Below are 20,081 nucleotides of genomic sequence, written 5' to 3'. Positions count from 1 at the left end.
GAGTGGTTTTTGCGCTTGTCTTTGCAGCTTTTCGGATATTTACAATTTTGCCTCTCCATCAAGGACGAGTGTTCACCACCTCAACAACAACAACAGCAACATTCATCCATATAGCCGGTGCATACATTTGCGCGACTCACATCCGCCATATTCGTTCCGATAGACTATAACAATAACCGCAACCGCCATTTCACTCAATAACTCACAGAATCCAAAAAAAAAAAAAAAAAAAAACCTCCCTTTCGGGCCTTCCGGTGTTCAATGCTATCAAGAGTAGTTTCGAATCCAGTCACCCATTCCTCACCCTGACTATGATTGTTAAGGCCACCAGTGGAAGCGATGACTATGTGACCGAAGTGGTTCTGTATCACCTCAGCACGCCTCTTTCGACGCTGAAGATTAGTTCAGGAAAGGATATCTCGATTGAAAGAGGAGCGTGTCAGGAGAAAGCAGATTTATTTGAAGATTAGGGATCTAAAGAATTACCTGAGAGAAGATCAAGGTACCGAAGGCGAAGACAGGGACGAGGAAGGTATTCAGCGTGGAGAAGGATATATGAAGACATAGCAGGATCGCGAGGAAGTTGGTGATATTTGCAACGAAGCCAACGTGCGGAACAAGAGGATCAGAGGCCTCCAGCAGACATCTGCAGATAGCCATATTCTCAGCGTTGATCAAATAGAAAATACCATGTACGAAGTCCAACCGCGGATTGATGTCGGAAACTACCCAGAATTTTAGCAGCTGAGAGCAGGGACTCGTGGGGGGTACGGATGGAAGACCGAGATTACCAATAAAGTCAGTTAAACGAACCCTGGCTTCGCCGTACACACACTTGTCGGACATCGAGAGGGATGATTCACTTCAATCGGACGACGAAAAAGTTCAAGAAGACGAAAAATTATATGGCATCAACAAGGATCAGAACCAAAAGACAGATTACGGACCTGACATCGTCCTGTGGCTCAATTCAAATGATAGGATCAGCGTCGGACTCTTCTTACCTTGCCTGTCCAGCTTTTATTTGATAGATGAACTCTGAAACCGTCAGGCTCAAAACAAGGTGCGTACTTGGACCTATATAGGTCTGCTATGGTAGTACTACAGCTCCATCGACACCGCTATCACGTTTGATGTCTGAAACACGACTATTCGGGAGGAAACCCTCAATGAATGAATGGGTCCTCTATGACCGATAAAGGAGTGTATCGCACTAGAGGGCGCCTCCAGAGAGAACCACCGGCAAGATCATACTGCATTGCAGGTATCTTGCCAACATCGTGAGCTAGGGAGATAAGATCTGCTATGAATTATCAGAGACCTTTGGTGTTCGAGTCAATCAAGACTGGTACTGCAATTACGGCATCACCACGAACACAAGCTGTGTTGTAAATATATTTATTGCTTTTGAGAACGTAAAAGTGACAATGACAAAAAATAAATGGTGGTCGTGAATTTATGCAAAATGTTAATGAGTGGGGAGGCGCTGTCCATGCAGTGGAATAAAGGGGTTGACGGAGTTGATTCAAGATCTGCTACTGCTTGCTTTCCTCTCCGCGGTTGTCGCCATCTCCACCAAGAGGTCAAACTCGCCCGACCGCTGGCACATGCCTCTGAAGATGCCGTCCTTGCGGATCAAATTCCAAGGCGTATCAAACTGCACAACCTGTCCGTGGTCCATCACCAGGACCTTGTCAAAATCAATAATCGTCCTCAACCTATGCGCAATCGTCAACAACGTCGAGTCCTTAAACTCCTCACGGATCGTCGCCTGAATGCGGGCGTCAGTCTCGTGGTCAACGGAAGCCGTTGCCTCGTCCAGGATAATAATCTTGCTCTGCTTCAACAAGGCGCGGGCAAGTCCGATCAGCTGGCGCTGGCCCTGCGAAAAGTTATTGCCGTTCTCCTGAACTTCGCTATCCAAGTTTCCAAAAGAATTCGACTCCGTGCCATCTCCCGAGATCAGGTGCACGCGCTTCAAGGTTGCCCACAGCGCAGCATCGTCATGTTCATTGAAGGGATCCAGATTGGTGCGAATAGTTCCAATAAACAAGACAGGATCCTGAGGAATAATCGTCAGCGATGATCGCAGGTCATGTACACCCAAAGTTGAGATATCAATACCGTCCACCGTGATCTTGCCGGATGTCATCTCCATGAATCGGAAGAATGCCACCGCAAGCGTCGATTTACCAGCGCCCGTTCGCCCGACGATGCCGACCTTTTCTCTAGGCTTGACATGAAAAGAGACATCGCGGATAACTGGCGGATCGTCAGGAGAGTACTGCATCACCAAGTTCTCGACTGTAATCTCGCCATTGTTGGGCCATCCTGGAGGTGGGCGCGAGTCCTCAATGACCGCTGGAGGCTCCTGAGGTAGATCCATATATTCGCGGACACGCTCCACAGAGTTCATGTTCATCTCATTGTTTGAGTATAGTCGGACCAACCAGAGGACGTGATCTGTAAACGTGAGCGAGTACGAGAGTGAGAGACCAGCGGCAGGGGCACCGAGGTTATCACGGTTGATAATAATCAAAAGTCCAGCAAAGAACGACACGAGCGCACTGAGCACATCCACGCGAATCGAGAGCCAACGGTTGCAGACCCAGAGGTAAAAGAAGGGGCGGTTGTGATCATCCAACAGCTCGAGGTTCTCGTGCTGGAAGCGCTTCTCTTGGCCATAGGCACGAATAGTAGCCACACCAGACAAAGATTCTCCAAAGTGCGAGAAAATTGGCGACTTTGTGATGGACTCGATACGCTTCAGCTCACGAGACGAACGGAGATAAAGAGTGGACATGATGACGAACATTATCGAGATCAGGAATGCAGGGAACAAGAACTGAGGCGTGATATATGTGATGACCATGACAACAGTCAGGGTTCCCAGCAAGTCGAACATCAAGTTGGAGGCAATTGGCGCAACCTCCTGATCAATGGTCTCGATATCCTTGGTAAAGCGGTTCATGATGCGACCCAAAGGTGTGGTATCGAAAAAGCGGACGGGCGAGTTCAGGATCTGCGACAAGAGACGGCGGTGAATCGAGCGGGAAGCATCCAATGAGCCCTTGTACTGGACAGCTTGACGACACATGATTGTAAAGATGTACATAAACGACAATAGAGCGTAGATTCCAAGATAAAAGTTGAGATCCCCCACTTGGCCCTTGCGAGGCTTGCGATCAAAGGTCGAGAATCCAGTGGGCACAGGGTATTCGTAGCTCATGGCGGACAAAGGACTCATAGGTTGACGATCGTCGTAGATCTCCTGACGACAGACGCGAATAGGATTGTCGCCAAAATAGGTGTGGTCACCGCGGTATTGGCAAGCGAACGACATGAGCAATCCAGAGACATTGGTGGCAACATTCGAGGCCGAAGAGGCGAATGAAGGAGTCGAGGCAGCGGCAAAGGCCAAAGCGGTGTAGGCAGATTCATCATCATGCTTCTCTGAAGCGGCAGCCCAAAATCGGAGCCAGGTATCGGAGGCAACTTGGAAGATCTGCATAAAGATAAAGGATGATAGCAAAAAGATCCAGTACGGGATACCACCCATAGATCCAAAGTACAACTTGTAGACGCCCCAAGAGACAGAGCCATCAGTCTTCCCTTCATCCTCCATGAGCTTCTTCTTCTCCTTGACAGGGATGGTCGAGTTGGTCGAGGAATCATCGCTGCTCGAGTTCTTCTTTCCAGACGCAATCAGAGCCGCGGAGGAGGAAGCAACAGGAGTGCTTGTTCCATTCTCGTCCTCAGTCTCTTCGATTCCAGCAACAGTACGGTCGTCGGGATGTGGTTCGTCAATGATCTGTTCCTCGTTGGTCACCTCGTCGCCAAAAACGCCGGCTTCCAGGACCTGGTTTGGAGTTCCGTTAGCGACGACAACACCGTTCCTGAGAACAACCACATGGGCTGCACCGCGCAGGGTCAGGGAGACGGCATGGGTAACCAGAACCCGGGTGCGTCCTTGCATCAAAGGACCCATCAGGCACTTGGCAAAGAGCCACTTGGCAGTATGGGCATCCACAGCCGACAGGCAGTCGTCCAGCAAGATATGTCCAGCTCTCGAGTAGATCGCACGGGCTAGAGCAATGCGCTGTTTCTGACCCCCCGAAAGAGTGATTCCACGCTCACCAATCTCCGTCTCGTCGCCGTGTTCCAGAATTTCAAAGTCGCGTCGGAGAGCACACATTTCGATGACCTGATCGTAGCGGCGCTGCTCAAAGGGTGAGCCGAACAGAATGTTGTTGCGGACGGTGTTGTTTTGCAGCCAGGCCTGCTGGGCGACATAGGCGATCCCGTTCGTGAGTCCGGTGACAGGATTGATATCATGCGAGTCACGCCGAGGCAAAAAGGCTTGGCCCTTGACAGGGTTGATCTCTCCAAGAAGTGACAACAACAGCGAGGTCTTGCCGCTTCCGGTGGGTCCAGTGATCACAGACAGTTCTCCGACAGGAAATTCGAGGTTCAAGTCCTTGAGCTCAAAATGATGGCCGCTGAGTGTTTCGCCGACCTCATGTGCGGCATTGGCAGCATCCTGCTGCGTCTTTCCGGCATACGAAAAGGTCGCGTTTTTGAATCCGATGATGGGGTCGGTAGGCAAGTTCTTGCGAGGCTTGGCATTAGCATTGGCGTAGACCAAGACCTCCTCCTCATCCAAGAAACGATCGATACGGGCAGCTGAGACCTTGGCACGCAGGCACAGAGAGAGCATTTCGGGGAAGGCATCCATGGGTGCTCGTAGGACATTGAAGAGTGCCAAGGCTGGGAAGGCAATAGTGGCTGTCAAGATATTGCCAGCCAGCTTGGTGTAGACAAAGAAGGTGGTGATGGTGACCACAACAGGTGTTCCGAACCACAGAGCAGTGCCGAAAATCCACCAGGTGAAGCGCAGACGCAGCTTGTACAGCTCATTCTCGCGAGCCTTGTCAACCTTGCCGTAAAAATTGCGTTCCCAAGAGAAGAACTTGATAATACGAATAGCCTGCAGGAGTTCGTTCATGAGCTCAGCACGCTTATCGGTTGCCTTCATCAGTTCATCCTGAATGATCTCGACTCTCTTGGTCAGGAACAAATTGAAGGGAATGAAACAGGCCATGGTGATAACACCAGCAAGAGCAGACCATCCAAGAATGCGGTACAAGAACATGATGGCGAGGGCGATCTGAAGCGGCAGAATGTAGATATCTTGAAGGTACGCACTAGCGCTTGAAATTTCGGAGGTGTCCTATACCGTTTGAAAGCATCGGATGTGTTGGTTAGATATCAATGTTGCAATCGACATCTTTCACTAGCTTAAATAGCGCGTATGCAGACTTACGTTCGAGATCATGTTGTTAATAGCACCATACGTAAACATCTCGTTCTCTCCGCCCTCGTCGTCTGAGTCGTTGGTGGCAGCCTTTTGAGTCTGTCCAGCACGATCTTTGCGACGGAGGGCCTTCGCATAGACCTCGCCGACCACAATTGAACGAAGCTGCATCGAGATACGGCGACCGTGCCAGAGCATCTGAGACTGAGCAATGGTGGCGAGTAGCATTCCGAAAAACATACCAAAGACGTAAATGTATCCCCATTCGGAAGCCATGGTGTCCTTGTTGTCCACATAGAACAGGATGCGCTCCAAAGCAAAGGGCCCGACAAAAGTCAACAGTCCCCAGACTACGGCCCAGAGAGCCTGCACAGTGATGCGCTTCTTGAAGTTGATCACGAGACGCGCAATGAACGGGTAGTTCTTTCGGGTAGCGAGGATTGATTGACGGAAGTGGTGGATCACCGCGGATGAATAGTCGCCCAGGCGGAAGTCCCAAATATCCTCCTTGTTCAATGCACGCCTGAAACCGAGAGCAATCAATGGATCTGCCCAGGAGAACAAAGCGAGGGCCCAGAGGGATGCATAGGTCTCTGGACAGGGGACACGCTCCCCTGACTTTGCGACCAAAGCGCGGGTTGACTTTTGGGATGTGAGGGCGAGAAGGGCGAGGAGGATAGCATCGGCAAAGTAGATCGAGGCCAGAACCAGCTCCAGATCCGATGTCCTGTGAATGATCTGGGTACGGAGCCTGAACAGGGCAATGGGCAGATTGACGATGAAAAAGGTCGCGAAGTGCGGGGTGAGTGAGACCAGGGGATTGAGGGGTCTCAGCAGGTGGAAGACGGTCAAGACAGAGACATAGGCCTAACGTGCGTGCGGTTGGAGGGAAAAAATTAACAGATCATTCGAACTAGCTTCAGCAAAAAGAGCGCCACCATTCTGCTTCAAAGGGGTGCCCGTCCTGGATGTGTTGTGCATCGTGTGTCCATTTAAAATGTCGATGCCAAGTGTAAAGAAGCCGACCAAGGAAAGTAGAACTCGATATGGGGGTTTCTTTTTTTTTTTTCTATTTTTCCACTTTTCGTAGACTACTTTCCCGATCCAGCTTTTCTGCTCCGAGTAGGCGTGCGCTAGCATTGACCATAGTTGGCTGTCGGCAGTATCGGTGTTCTTGTTTCATCCGCTCACAAATTCTGGTTTTAGAAAATGAATTTGGTTGCCAGATCGCACTAGCAAGAGATCAAGTGTTGTGGAATTGGATTTTTGATATCATGATTTGCAAACACTTACCCAGGCACATGTCGAGACCAAAGGTGCAATGTACAGATAAGTGTCCTTGTCCTCGCGCGATCGGCTGACCATCCATACAATTGACGTGGCGAGGGAGGCGAGGGCTGCCACGGTCTTAATGGCATCACGAACAGATATGCGGCGCCCAGATGCAACTTGACCGAGATGAACAGCCGATTCTGAAGGGAGTGAGCCGTCCTGACCGAGGTCCTCTTGTTCATCAATGTCTACTTCTGATCCAACAAGTGCCTCGTCCTGAGCCGTGATAGGAAGGTATCCAGAGTGATCTCCAGTGTGATTCTTATGGACGTGTTTATAGACAGCAGTTCCGATGACTGCCACCAGAGAACAAAGGACGAACAAAAGCGGGATTCCTGCATCGAGAACGCTATTAATGGACAAGCAAAAAGGACATCCCCATGAGTGTCAGTTGGCGAGGTAAGGTTGCTTTCCCTCCATGGTTTGTGTTTGTTAGTGGGAAAAACTTTCTTTTTGCTGGAGTTGAAAAAATGTTGCGACGGTCGTGGTGCGAACAAAAGACATCTCGCTTATGCTTCTTCCTTCCTCCTTGTTATTCCAAAGGATCAACTCGGCCATTTGAGGGAGGGTAGAAGTGCAAAGCGACAACGCCATGCGAGATTAATTAAGTATTGAGCAAGGAAAGATAGATGCAACTGTAACACCAGTTGGATGTGACCCAATGGGGGCCTGTCTCATCCTCAGCCAAGCGTCGAGCTTGTCAGTCCCCAGTCTAGATCGTGATCAGGAATGAAGTCGTTCTTACCTCTCGTGGAAGCATGGTGTAAAGTCGTCGTCAATCCAGGGTGTCTATTGAGTCGCCGAACCAGTATTTTTTTTATGCTGTGTTAGTGATGGTGGTACAGCAATTGCTTTTACTCGAAAGAGATCTCAATTGTCGGCGAGAGTAAGGGATGAACATACGTCGATCGAGTCGTTTCCGCAGAGATGGGCTATCGATCCTGGTGCCATGGCAACCATTGTGGAATGGGGGTCGAGTGAGTGGGCGGTGGGGAATGAAAGAGATCAGGAATGTAGAGAGTGAGCGAGAGTGAGGGGTGGTGGTGATTGGAGCAGTCCTGTCAGTCAGCCAGTCCAACTGTTGCTATTGTTTCGTCCGCCTGTTTCTTTTCTTTGGTGTGAAAAGGGAAAGAGGAAAGAGCAAAAAACGGGTGGAGAGTGAAGAAGAAAAGAAGACGGCAGCAATTGGCAGTACCTTTATACTTTTGCTTCCGTTCAGGAGGGCCTTTTCGCCCATGACACGGCTGCTGTCGTATGTGCGTGTTGCCCAAATCAGGACTCGTTCCCTGTCGGAGCCCGCAATCTCACACCTTTCCACGGTCTATTTTATTTGATTTATTTCCTTCCTACTCTCAGCCAATGAACCTATCCTCGGTAGACGAAGTTAATGGAGCTTGTCTTTTCCTTCCTCGCGAATTGTTTACATGCAAATTACTTGTCGAACTCCTTGCAGACATAGCCCTCAGCACAACAGAAGAAAAGGATGGACCAATCTCTAAATCCGTCGATTTCCCAAGAGGACCGATAGGATTTCCGACCACATGCTTGCTGCGGATCCCGATCGCTTGATTTTCACATAGCGACCGCATTCACACACGTACCTTATTTCCAAGGGGTGAATACAAATCACCGCCGCAGCATAAACGTCAGGGAACAACCGATGTGAGAGCAAAACTGCGGATTATTTGATCGCCCTATTTCGCCTCTCCACAGCAGTTATTCAGAAACCAAGTCTTCAACTTCTTTGAAAGAATTTGGCACAAGGCAGTATTGTCGGAAATCTTTATGTTGCTCAAGACCAGGCCTTGTGAGCATCTCGGCAAGCTGAATAGGCACATGGGTGTATCGTTCAGGGGCGAAAGAGATTTTCGATGAATGAATCAATTGAAAATTAGTGGCGACTCCTTTCAATCCGGAAAGACCCTGTGCCAATTTGACCGAGTGTGCCGCCATTGTTGGGCTTTGGCATAATCATGCGACGCCCAATTGGGTGTACCTGTTCAGTCCCCACAGCCTTCGTTTGTTTTAATCTTCTGTGAGAAAAAGAAGCATCATCCGAAACCGATCCATTGCTTGTTCAAAGTCCTTTATGACAACATCGAGAGCAGCCCCCCGAGCGGTATCTGAATACTATCTGTATGCAAATGTGTATACACGGATATCTACACAATACTATCGATTGCATTCACACAACTTCCGATCCATTTCGTAGTCATTCTAGGTCATGATATCTGCCAAAAATCGAGCGAGGGAGCTCTTAATCCATGGCTGCTCAGATCTCCACTATATTTTACAATAATAAATTTTAATTCAGTCGGTTGCGGCCCTCACGTGAGAAATGGTTCCTCGTACGTGCAAGAGAGGCCATGGCTGCATGCACAATGTAAAGAGTAACGAAGATACGAGGAAAAGAGGTGCCGTATTAAAGTCTTTGCAGCTCCATTTTATCTATGTCTGAGGACTGTTAGTACTGCTGCACACAAAGAAGAGGCCATGCTACCAAGTGCAGGGGATGGTCATCATCATCCTATTTCTTCAAGACGCGTCCAGCAAAAGTAGAGGCAGAGAAAGCGGCCACGAATTAAAATTTATTGTTTATAAGTGTCGATACTTTTTGACGCGGATCTTATCCTCCTCAAAGAAAAACGCGCTTTTAGTCGACACATCAGCCTGCTGCAGGGCAAAAATGATCAGCTGACGCATACTCGCCCCTTCCGTGAACTAGGCGATGATTCCTTTCAGGATGCATTGGTGTCCTTCATTTTAGAGCACCCTGCATCCATCCGATCCTCAAGACCACGACACCGTTCGAGACAACAACCAGGACCAAAGCCAGTGCCACAATCGAGTACTAAGCCCAGGAGCCAAGACTGGGATCAGGAACCAGGACTATGAACCACAGTTCAATCATCAATTGTTATCATGGCAGCCGTACCAGCGCTTGTGGTCCTCAGAGCCCATAAACCCTGTCCAACAGGCGACATGATCGCCGCCGCAGCTGCCCTACCACCACGAACTACCCCCTCAGACATCACCCCGCTCTTTATACCTCCCCTATCCGCCGCCATTGTTGGTACGGGCGCAGCAGGATCCTTCTCCTCTCCAATCTCACCAGGTATCTCCAGAACAGCCTCCACGGCTCACATACTCACCGGCGTTGCTTCCTCCAGCACCACCACCAATACAGCAACCCCATCAACGACAGCGGGAGCAGCAGCAACAAAATCGGCCTCCTTGTCCTCACCGCCATCATCGTCATCATCAACAGCAACAAGCACTATCCAAACACGAACCCTTCACCCACAAGTCCATTACATCTTTGAAAACGATCCCCTCGAAACCGAGATCCTTGAATCCATCCCCAAATCTCGCTGTATCACCCTCGACCTCGACCCCCGCTCCGGTTCCATCAAGAATGTAGAGTCTTTCCTTATGGATCTCCAAGTCATGGATGTGAAACTCGTCCCTTTCCAAGCTGCCCTTGCGACAACAACAATATCAACAACAACAATAGCGACGACGTCTACAACCACAGCTTCATCATCTTCGTCATCTCTCAACTCACCGAACACAACCCTCACCACCAACAACAACAACAACAACAACAACGCATTAATCCAACAACTCACAAAGAACGATGGACAGAGCAATCCTACCCCATTAGGAAGACCAGGGCACCATAGGACGGATTCCTCCGGAGCTTCCTCTCTTCAATCTTCCTCCATCGTCACCAACCCGATAAGCACTCCAGGGACAGGACCAGGAACGGTGCTGGGAGCAAAGGATTGGACCCTAGTGATAGAAGCTGTAGAGGTGGATGAGAGAGACCAGGACAGGTAATAGGAATGAACGAACTCCCAGGGTATCACACTCCGCTGCGCGCGTTGTGATATTGTGTACTCATTAAAGCTCTTTTTTGTTTGATTTCCTAGTGATTCGGAGCTACTGGACCAATCGACGGTCTCAAGTCTGGACACGGACATCATGCCAGACGATTATCTCTCCCATTGCGATGCGCTCCTAAAGTCCTTTAGTGCTCGGTAAGAGCGAAAAAAAAAAAAAGAAAGAAAAAAGAAAAAAGAAAAACAGAGTCTACAACTGCAAGCTGTGAACAAAGAAAAAAAAGAATATCCGGGATCCATTCTTAATCAACCACTTTGTACTTTGACTCATGATTGTGAATAGAAACTTCTTGATTCATAAAGTCATTGATTATGCCGCCACCACCAGCTCCTCCGTTACTGCCAGTCCACACTAAAAAATCACAGAGCGTCCCAGGCACAGGTACTATAAATAAACGGACACTGTTATTCTAAAGAATGCTTTCTTCAATAACAATCTAAACTTGAGAGGAGGTGCAGGAGATGATACATGAGTTGGATATTACGGAATCGTATGTGTTGCTGGGAGCACATACGTTATTGTTTTTTGACCACGGAAGGAAAAGTCTCCACGTTTTGGGAAGGTGTGACGCCTCCAAAGATGGGCTTCGTCTGACGGAATCCAGAAAAGAACGGGCTTGTATTGACCGCGTTGGGGTTCGAGTCCGGGTTCGCGCGAAGTCTTGTGCTCGTAGTAATACTGGTCGTAGTGCTGCTGATGGACGCGGTATTGAGACTACCCTTACCGTTAAGTAGGGCTGGTCTCGAGGATGTAGCGAGCACTCGGGGTCGCAGCAGCAGCTGTTGGGCAACCGACAGGTTGCTCGAAGGAGGAAGGGTCAGAGTCAGCCTCTTCGAGGCCAGCGTCAAAGACAAAGGAGAAGGATTTGAGCCGGATAGAACTGCCTGCTTGACCGAGGAGAGGACTTTGGTAAAGGCCTTGTTGGGCGGTTGTGGCGGTCTGACAACAGAATTAATTGTAGTAATAGTGGCGGTAGAGGAACTGATAGTTGTTTTGTCGGTTGCGCTGACTGCACCTGTCGTAGCTCGTGCCGTCTCTTTAGCCGCCGTAGAAGCAATAGTCTTAGTGGACGTCATGTTTTTTGCTACAATCGATGTCGCCATTGTCGTTGCTGTTACCGTTTGTGCGGTCGATGCAGGTCCCAAAGTCGATTTCAGTGGCGAGGGACACATGGCCGCATCAGTACAGGAGCTCTTGGTATTGGACTCAGTCCCTAGAAACCCCTTGGACGCTGTCCGAGAAAACTCGCGCCCAAATGTCCGCATATGGTGCTGAAATTCCTGCGAATGCTTTTCATCCTGCATCTCAACATATGCTTCCGGCCAGCAGTACGATTTGTTCTTCTTGAAGAATCCAGAATAGCCTCCCTGCATCACATACACCTCTGGATAAAACACTGCTGGATAATGCGATGCGTTCGCGGCTCGATCCTGAGTGCGAAGATGGCGTGCCCTGTTGCATTATAAGAGCAGCAATGAAGACAAAAAGTCAATGACCCAGACCTTAACCTCATTTGAGCACTCTAGTAATGAAAGAGAAAGTATCACTAATACTTACATGCGTGGTCCGCGCTCGCATGAAAATTCGCAGTGAAAAACCAAAAGTACGCGCTTGTCAGTGATAGCAGGTTGAAGCAGCAGTTCCTCCAATTTGTCCGTTGTGTTCACATTGACGGCCGACTTGATGTGTCCACCTTCAAACTCATATGGAAATCGGCAGTCGATGATGTACAGTAGATCGTATTGGTCCTCGTACTTGCCATCCAGGAGATCCGCTACCTATATCGTATACGTACAGAGCGAGAACGCAGAGCATATAAGTCCTCCTGCCTACTTTGGCAACCAAGATGACGGCAAAATAATCACACGGATGTCGATTCTTACCGTCTGAGGAGTGATTCGCTTTGTGGTGTCATCTGGCTTCGACGCAAAGTTAGCACAGGGCAGAATTCGGCAGTCCTCCCGTAATGGGTCTGGAATGTAACCCTCAGCTGCAAACACCATGGGTTTCTTGTTGATGGCAGACACCTGACAAATAGATCTCTGCCGTGTGCCAACTTCCAGTGTCCTCATAAACTCGCTTCGGCTGGATATCATAGTTTGGTGACGGCGCAGGATCATCGGTCGCTTCGGTGGCTCCGGCATGGCCATCGCAGCTGTTACATCGCGAGGGCGCGCACTGGAGGAGTTGGGGCTGAGATCCTCGTCTCGACCCGCATCATCATCGTCTGAATCAGAACAGAGAGAATCTGTGATATCCTGAAGGGGTAGGGAGAGACTGGTAGTCGTATTGGTAATAGAAGATCTTCGCCGGATACGGACAGTAAAAGGTGTAGACGGCTTTGTAGATGGCGGTGAAAGAGAGTCCATGGCAGCTGTGCAGGATTCAACGGCTGGAGAAGTCGAGCGAGACTTAGTCCCATCGTTCTTGTTAGTTTCCGCTGCTTTCTTTCGTTGCCAATCACTCGCTTTGCTCAATATCTTCGTCGACTTCATGGAGGTGTCCATGGACTGAAATGATAGGGATCGTGATCGGGTCATTGATGGACGGACCAGGATCATTTGTCGTAGTAGGTCTTGAGCCTGGCCCAATCTTTTGGTTGTAGGGCGAGCAGTTTTGAATGATGGTGCAGCTGCCTGGAGCCTGCGAGTTGTATCCAATGTCGAGAACGGCGAGGGGGCTAAAAAGAAAGGTCTCTGATCAACCTGCACAGTGCTCGTTGATCCGGTAAATGTCCGCGACCGAGCCATGGGTGGTGGCATCAGCTTAATCAACTGGTCTTTGGGAGTGTGACCCTCCGATTCGTCGGATATGCTGTCCTTCAAGCGTGCGAGAAAAGATGAGGTTGAAGATGGGTCCGAATGCGATCTTCCTGCCATGGTCATAGCAATTGGATTGATACTGAAGGTTGGACGCCTAGTCTGGAAGGACGACAGAGGACTTGAGGGCGTCGGTGTTGAATGGTTTGATGTCACATTTGACATGTCTGATGACGGTGGGCTCGAGCGCCTTTGAAGGACGCGTGCGCTTTGAGAAAAGTGGTTGGCGGATGTTTGCTTTCTATTAAAAAAATGCAGACAAGAAAATACATACGAGTAATATATGATGAGTGAATGCATATCCAGAGCGATTGTAGATGAAATAAAAAAGAGCGGGGGATGATAACGAACCTCAATTCCAGCAATGTCCTGGCCCTCTTCCTGGGCTCGTTGGGGGTGTCCTGCACTCGTTTGACAAATGGCTGGGATTGTACGTCTTGTTCGCTATGCGAGCTTGATTGAAACAGGGACGCGTTCAATATGCAATGCAATATGAGAATAATTTCAAGGTGCACCGATGCCTTGTCCTACATAGTCGTGTTCGAAGTGCGTTCTGTTCCTGCAGCCATGACATCATTGTCCGGAACTGTAACATCAAAGGTACTGCACGGCTCTGAAAGGGAATGTCCTTGTTCCTGGGACTCGCAAGAGTTGTCGCTGGGCACCGTATTCATGATTGTGGTAAGGGGGCGGCGTTTTGTGGATACAAACTGTATTAAAATAGAAAATCAAAACAACAGTAGATTGGAACGGGCTTTCAGAAGCGATCGCAGGCTCGAGTTGCCAAAAAATCGCAAGCGTCTGTGGTATTGTATCCAGCGATCAAAAGCAGAAACAATATATGGGCAGCAAGACGAAAAGAAAAAAGAAAGTGAGAGGTGAGCGATACATCCACGCAGCCGGCACAATCATTCCTCGTCCTGGACGCGTCTTCCTCGATGGTGTGTTGTGCAGATTTGAAATGAAAACAGGAATGCTGGCGCGGGAGAGAAGAAGGCGCCACTGAGCTGTCCACCCTCGACACTGAACTCGACAAGGCTTTGGAACTGGAAAGACAAAAAGGTCGCCGAAAGAGGAGGAGAAGGATGCCGCCAGCGGACACGATGTGTTTGTGGAGGGTGGTTCTCGAGGCGATGAGCGAGGACTATAGAAAAGTAGGTATTCCACGTGACATCTTGTGTATAATGTAGAGATAATATACAAGCGCGCCTGCACGCCTAGGGGGATCTGGCGTCAATAAAAATAAAAATAAAAAAGTGCGAAAATGGTACACCTTTCGCAAAGGTGTAAGGGTCTCGTCAACACGTTAGCCTGTGGCCATCGCGGTTTGACGCACAGATACGCTTCGTAGAGATTGGACAATGAATGATAAACGTGGTTTTAATAGATGTATATGCGTGAATTGCATGAAGGTAGGGTGCAAAGTAATATGGGTGGTGCTTTTTTGTCTGAGACAGCAAAAAGTCCAATCTATGCGGTGTCGTGTTGTCCCTGATAGTTTGGGTAGTTCCTGCTTGCTTTCCTTTGTCAGGATCGATCATGCCTCAGCCTTGATCTTCTTTTCTTTCTTCTCCTTCTTCTCCTTCTTATCCTTCTTCTCCTTCCTGTCTTTTTTCATTTCCTTAATCTTCCTATCTTCTGTCTTGTCCTCGCCATCCTTGACCTTCTCCTTCTTTTCCTTCTTTATCCTCTTAAGATCTGCCTCCTGTGATGCGACGGCCTCCCCCTCATCCTCCTCGGGCGCGGAGCGCTTCTTTTGTACGGGGTCCGACGACGACGTCGACTTGACCATCATCGACGGACGGCGCATTGTCACAGGTACCTTCACCAACGATCCTGTTACCGTCAGCATATCGTTTGTCCTGACCAAACTACAAGACATGACAGCAAAATCAAGCAGCCCAGGGTGAGCACTTAGGATAGACAACAATATGAGACCAGCTGTTATCGATGTACGCGCACGACTTACTCCGATACTTCGAATTCAATTACGCCTTCGTGTCCAATGCTCTCGCCTGTGCTCTTAACGACCCATTCGCCGTTCAAAAGTCCACCCACTCCGGATGATGAATCTTCGCCTTCTGCTTCTTCGCCGTCTTGCTGCTGTTGCTTCACCCGGCTGTAGCTGCTGTTGGGGTTAAACTCGTACTTGTCCTTCGGAATGAATTCGGATGGGATCGAGGCATTGAATGTGCCATACAGCAGCAAACCAATGTGATCAGGCGACTGCAAGTTAATGGTTCCGTCTATCGATAAACAATAATATAAGAAGCCAGAGACCTCATAGTCAGATCAGAATATCCTCAAAGGGTTATCCAATGCTTACTTTGCTGAGCCAACAGGCAGTGCAAGTCAACGATAGTTGTAGCTGGTACTTAAAAAAAAACAACGTACGCAGCTTGCTTCCTTTGGTGGGCTTCCAGACCAATAGCTTGACAGAAATCCAGAAATGGCAGTAAGGTGAGTCGTACATGATCCTTCCTGACTCTTGAAGCAGCTTCAAATCCGAGTGAGCCAATACCACGCCGTCGACTTGAGGCATATATCTAAATATTGCACCGATTGGAAGCCAGTAGGGAAGAGGCGATTGCTTAGATCACAGATATGCCGATCAATTGATCCAAAAAAGGTTCAGAGTTATCTCTTGCGACTGAATGACAGCCATAGGAGCGCACCTCATGAGAAAGCCGTTCAATTGCTCTTGGATACCCTCGGTCGGTTTGGTGGCGAAACATGGGGGTAGGTGGATATATAGCTTGGTCGAGACCTCCACGAAGGGTCCAGAGCTGAAGGACGGCGAGGCTGTTGACTTTGGCATAGTATTTTTCGCCTCTGTAATGAATGTGGTAACTAAAAAGTTGAGTTTGCCTGAGTGGTATGAGGGCGGACTCTTGCACAGCCGGGAACAGTGACGAGGGTAACCAAGGGTCGAGCGAATGAGTGTCCAAGTGAAGGGCAGGAAGGAAAAAAAAAAGAAAAAAGAACAACAAGACCTTCAAAGGTGTAGTGGCTTGCAATTCAGGTTGTTTACGTCTGCGATATTTTATTTATTTAATGTACATTCCTGAGTGCAAATGTCCAGCTTGCTGGTTATCCTACTATTCTATCTGTTCAATTGCGAGCCTGGTTCATTATATCTGCAGCTCAACTTCCACATCGTGCACTTCACCAGCTGTTTACATTCAAGACAAAAGCTTCTTTTCTTTCATATCGCAGAAAATCCGAGATCATGATAGTTTAAATGCAACTCACAAAACTTGTGTGCCCAATCCTGCCGTTGACATTTAGTTCGCCACAACCAGTCGCAATGCGCCATAGCAAATGGGGGTCGCTAGGCTGTGCGATTTATTATCGAAGGAAACGATTGTTTTGGATCCTTGGCTCCAGGTTTTTAATAAAGGATACAGATAAGAGTAGTTTACTCGTCGTCGGCACCCTTGAGCTGGCCCTTCTGAGAGACGTAGATACCATCCAAGAACTTACGGATATCCTTGTTCTTGACAGTGGTGGCCTGCTGAATGTTGGCAGCGGACTGGGAAACGTTGGCAAGATCGTTACCAATCAAGGTGATCTCATCCTTCTGGTCCTTGGAGTGGAAAATGGTAACGCCCTCCAACATGGGAACCTTCATGACAATCTTCTGACCTAAGAAGTTGCGGATCTCGACCGACTTCTCATCATCGGCAATAATGACGTTGATGGGGAAATGGGCATAGACGAAACGCATCTTGTACTCGTAGCCCTTGGTAACACCGATGATCATGTTGTTGATCAAGGAGCGGATGGTACGGAGGCAAGCAACGTGCTTGCGCTTGCCGTGCCAGACGACGAGGCGGATACGGTCAGTGTCCAGCTTGACAATGTCCATATCGGCGTGACGGAAGTTCTTGGTAAGAGCACCGCGGGGGCCGGTGATAGTGACGATGCGGGCCTTGATATCGACCTTGACACCCTCGGGGATGGCGAGAATCTCTTCCTTGTAGATATCCTTCATTGTGTCCTGTTGACAGCAGAGAGCAAGAGAGTGACACCAATATTAGACATTGTCTTTTTCAGCATGAGTGTGTATGGCTGAGTCCCGTTATCTAGTCGCCATCCGTATTTCTCTCCATTGTTGCTTTCGACTGTGAAGAAACGCCCAGGGCTTGATCCAAAGCTGTTGGGCTGATCACAATCGAGTCGGATGTGTGCAAGTGGCATCATAAAACGACTTCAGGGTCGCCAGCGCTGGTGCATTTGCGACACCTAGCATGAAGGAGCACTGAATAACCGCTCCCTGTTGCTGACATAATGGCGGGTCGAGCCGTGCAAACAGTTGGATTTGCTGACAGCGTCGAATGAACGAGATGTCGATGACTCCGTGAGGTGATCGTGGCCTCGTCTTCAGAATACTGAGCAATTGGATCCAATGTACATCCTGACATCCAAGTAATGCCAACAACATCGCAATGGATGGATGGATGGATTTGAGGAGGCGCTGGATGGAAATGGTCGGTCACTGTGGGTCAATCAGTCATACACACCGAAAAATGAGAATGATTTAGAGGAGGAAACAAACTTTGTCTCAGGCCTGCCTTCAAGATATAGTCCGCATGTGGCTTGGATCATTCTGTTGCGCAGATTTTATAGGCATCTTTTTAGATGCGGGGACAGGGCGTGATTGATAGCCTGATATATCTCCGTCTATGATTGAGGCTAGCTCGCGTCAATTCTTTTATTATAGAATAGACCCTGCGGAAGAAAGGGATGGATCGCTCAAAACAGCCATCCTCTTTCCACTGCCAACCGGTCCAACGAAGAAAGCGTGGTGTTGCAAAAGTTAAAGGGAGTGCTTAGTTGTGAAGGTGCCTTATTGGCTAAAGACTAAGGCTCAAGTAAGGGAGGCGCTTGTCTTGAATACTAGTAGTTTCAATATTTCTGTTCAACAACATCTCTGACATTGTTCCAAAAGTTCGGCTATCAAGGCAGCTTTGCCATTTTCTCTCCCTGCTTGGCAACAACCTTAGCGATGTAGAATGGCTCGACGCTCCTCTTTTGTCAGCTTTCTCCCTTTAATCCGTTTGTGCTTGCTGGTTCAAATGTGCGTGCTGTCGGTAAGGCGAAAGCCCTGCAATTTCTTGATTCGAGCCTGTTACACCTTCGTGTGGGAAGGCTAGGAGGCAACAGGAACATCATTTAACCTACGACGTTTTTTCTTTCAGTATCCGTCGCCTATTGATGTGGAGATTGCCTTGGCCACTTGAAGCGAATAAGTATCTTCATCCACAGTAGCTGTTCCTTTGTCTATATGACAATGTATAAACCCACCAACCATCGTCTGATTGTTAACAAAACCTGTCGTTGCACGTAAAATTTCTGAATACCCATTTTGTATAATTTTTTTTAATAGTCGCCGAAGCCATCTTCCACAGCTTCCAAGGCTTCGATGAGGAAGTGGTTTTTAAGAAAAACGCTCGCGAGTAGTGTAAGCAAACCGATGCTTGAGAAGACAACGGCATGCTCCAATGTGCAAAAAGTTAATTCAGCAGTGAGATCGAGATCCAGGAGTGATGGTGAAGAAGTGACATAGCTTTGTAGTGATGTAGAACCTTCAAAACAAACGATGGAAACGCGCTGTAAAGCCCTGCCATCTGAACTCAGTGGAGTCCTCAGCATTCGTATTGGGGGAGCGTTTTTTGTCATGTACAATCTAGGTATGGTTGGTAGGTCTATACATATAGAACCGCCGCCAGTCAAGGAACTAAAGGGCTTGCTTCAGCAAAAGAACTTTTTTTTTTTTAATTTAGAGTTCTGGTGCGGTCTTCATTGCAACGGACTCTAGATCTATGGTACAATAATAATGTGTTGATACAGCTACAGCAAAAGGAAAGAGATAAAATGCAAAATTATGTAGTCAAGATGATGACATTACTGCTGAACAGACGGTGGAATCGAAGAAAAGGCGACGTTATTGGCATCGCTCTTGCGCCGATCCCGCTCCTGCAGCCCCTTCTGCTCTTTGAGCTTCATCATCTTTTCCCACTGCTGCACATGCTGAAGCCGCATCAATTCGAGTTCCTGCCGCTGCCTCTCCCGGAGAACCTTGAGGTCCTCGTCCAGGATATCTTCGTCGTCTGACATTTCTGGGCAACTGGAGTAATTCGATCCATTCATGTAGCCTGCTCCGCCGTTCATCCGCTCTGGAACAAGAACCTTGCTTGTCCATGATTCGATATCCTTCTTGACCTCGTTTGTCATCATCGGCTCCGCAGCGATATGGTGGAGCGGTTTTTGTTGAGGAACAGATGCGTATTGATGAGTGTTTTGAGGGTCATATTGATAGACATTAGCCGAGTGCGGTACTCGATGATCGTGCTGAATCGTGTATGGAGGAATAGAGGGGGATACAGGTGCGAAGCGCTGAATGCCATTTTCAGTCATGGGGGATGCATCACTGGAGAGTCCCGAGTCCGAATTTGGGGGTTTGATAAGCACGCCTGGTTGTGAAATGGCGCCGTTGAGTTTCAAAGCAGAAATACTGGGCGTACTTGAGTCGCGGGACAGCGTGGGTCTGATCTCTGGGCTCACACCAATGGACGTCGTCGAGGCAAAGCTCGAACGATGGTGCTCCACTTCTGTTTGCGACCTGCTTGAAGATGTCGCCGCTTGATCCAATGAACTGATGTGCACCGGTATCGATGCTGGAGCTGCCGATGCAATGTGGACGGAGGCAT

At 48.7% G+C, this 20,081-nt stretch overlaps 6 protein-coding genes across 6 annotated transcripts; 1 reads left to right on the top strand and 5 right to left on the bottom strand.

Moving 5' to 3' along the window:
• BC939DRAFT_495481 (uncharacterized protein) lies at positions 1-1,105 on the bottom strand. The gene is made up of 2 exons (XM_051559648.1): positions 1,005-1,105; positions 1-862 (listed from the first exon to the last, which is right to left on the bottom strand). The coding sequence occupies exon 2, from the start codon at positions 844-846 to the stop codon at positions 475-477; it is 372 nt and encodes a 123-aa protein (XP_051409102.1). The 5' UTR covers positions 847-862; positions 1,005-1,105; the 3' UTR covers positions 1-474.
• Positions 1,106-1,368: 263 nt separating this feature from the next.
• On the bottom strand, positions 1,369-7,840 carry BC939DRAFT_461025 (uncharacterized protein). Its single transcript, XM_051556960.1, has 5 exons — positions 7,550-7,840; positions 7,392-7,435; positions 6,608-6,995; positions 5,324-6,181; positions 1,369-5,230 (listed from the first exon to the last, which is right to left on the bottom strand). Exons 1-5 carry the CDS (start codon positions 7,604-7,606, stop codon positions 1,526-1,528), a joined length of 5,052 nt encoding a protein of 1,683 aa, XP_051409101.1. The 5' UTR covers positions 7,607-7,840; the 3' UTR covers positions 1,369-1,525.
• Positions 7,841-9,219: 1,379 nt separating this feature from the next.
• On the top strand, positions 9,220-10,963 carry BC939DRAFT_461019 (uncharacterized protein). Its single transcript, XM_051556959.1, has 3 exons — positions 9,220-10,482; positions 10,579-10,686; positions 10,832-10,963. The coding sequence occupies exons 1-3, from the start codon at positions 9,569-9,571 to the stop codon at positions 10,902-10,904; spliced, it is 1,095 nt and encodes a 364-aa protein (XP_051409100.1). The 5' UTR covers positions 9,220-9,568; the 3' UTR covers positions 10,905-10,963.
• Positions 10,964-11,275: 312 nt separating this feature from the next.
• On the bottom strand, positions 11,276-13,434 carry BC939DRAFT_479847 (uncharacterized protein; the record flags this gene model as incomplete). Its single annotated transcript, XM_051558879.1, has 4 exons — positions 11,276-11,488; positions 11,668-12,001; positions 12,107-12,327; positions 12,433-13,434. 4 exons carry the CDS (start codon positions 13,432-13,434, stop codon positions 11,276-11,278), a joined length of 1,770 nt encoding a protein of 589 aa, XP_051409099.1.
• Positions 13,435-14,741: 1,307 nt separating this feature from the next.
• Positions 14,742-16,322, bottom strand: BC939DRAFT_461016 (uncharacterized protein). The gene is made up of 4 exons (XM_051556958.1): positions 16,044-16,322; positions 15,763-15,914; positions 15,338-15,614; positions 14,742-15,239 (listed from the first exon to the last, which is right to left on the bottom strand). The coding sequence occupies exons 1-4, from the start codon at positions 16,184-16,186 to the stop codon at positions 14,906-14,908; spliced, it is 906 nt and encodes a 301-aa protein (XP_051409098.1). The 5' UTR covers positions 16,187-16,322; the 3' UTR covers positions 14,742-14,905.
• A 494-nt stretch (positions 16,323-16,816) lies between these two features.
• On the bottom strand, positions 16,817-17,362 carry BC939DRAFT_378162 (ribosomal protein L6, alpha-beta domain-containing protein; the record flags this gene model as incomplete). Its single annotated transcript, XM_051551711.1, has 1 exon — positions 16,817-17,362. A coding segment is annotated over one exon (546 nt), but the record flags the coding sequence as incomplete, so codon positions are not given.
• Between the last annotated feature and the right edge of the window lie 2,719 nt (positions 17,363-20,081).

This window comes from Gamsiella multidivaricata (genome assembly GCF_025024155.1).
Source record: "Gamsiella multidivaricata strain RSA 2152 chromosome Unknown BC939scaffold_64, whole genome shotgun sequence".
NCBI lineage: Eukaryota > Fungi > Mortierellomycota > Mortierellomycetes > Mortierellales > Mortierellaceae > Gamsiella > Gamsiella multidivaricata.
The sequence above is the reverse complement of the archived record's forward strand: the minus strand, read 5'-3'. Positions and strand labels throughout refer to the sequence as shown.

Bases quoted from the DNA above. Each gene is read 5' to 3' on its own strand.
- BC939DRAFT_461025 (XM_051556960.1), bottom strand. From the start codon at position 7,606: ATGGTTGCCATGGCACCAGGATCGATAGCCCATCTCTGCGGAAACGAC. The intron at 7,436-7,549 runs GTATGTTCATCC...GCGACTCAATAG, and splicing joins GCGGAAACGACTCGATCGAC to ACACCCTGGATTGACGACGA. The intron at 5,231-5,323 runs GTAAGTCTGCAT...CAAACGGTATAG, and splicing joins TTAACAACATGATCTCGAAC to GACACCTCCGAAATTTCAAG.
- BC939DRAFT_495481 (XM_051559648.1), bottom strand. From the start codon at position 846: ATGTCCGACAAGTGTGTGTACGGCGAAGCCAGGGTTCGTTTAACTGAC.
- BC939DRAFT_461016 (XM_051556958.1), bottom strand. From the start codon at position 16,186: ATGCCAAAGTCAACAGCCTCGCCGTCCTTCAGCTCTGGACCCTTCGTG. The intron at 15,615-15,762 runs GTACGTTGTTTT...GTTTATCGATAG, and splicing joins CACCAAAGGAAGCAAGCTGC to ACGGAACCATTAACTTGCAG. The intron at 15,240-15,337 runs GTAAGTCGTGCG...CATGTCTTGTAG, and splicing joins ATTGAATTCGAAGTATCGGA to TTTGGTCAGGACAAACGATA.
- BC939DRAFT_461019 (XM_051556959.1), top strand. From the start codon at position 9,569: ATGGCAGCCGTACCAGCGCTTGTGGTCCTCAGAGCCCATAAACCCTGT. The intron at 10,483-10,578 runs GTAATAGGAATG...TTGATTTCCTAG, and splicing joins GATGAGAGAGACCAGGACAG to TGATTCGGAGCTACTGGACC. The intron at 10,687-10,831 runs GTAAGAGCGAAA...GATTGTGAATAG, and splicing joins CTAAAGTCCTTTAGTGCTCG to AAACTTCTTGATTCATAAAG.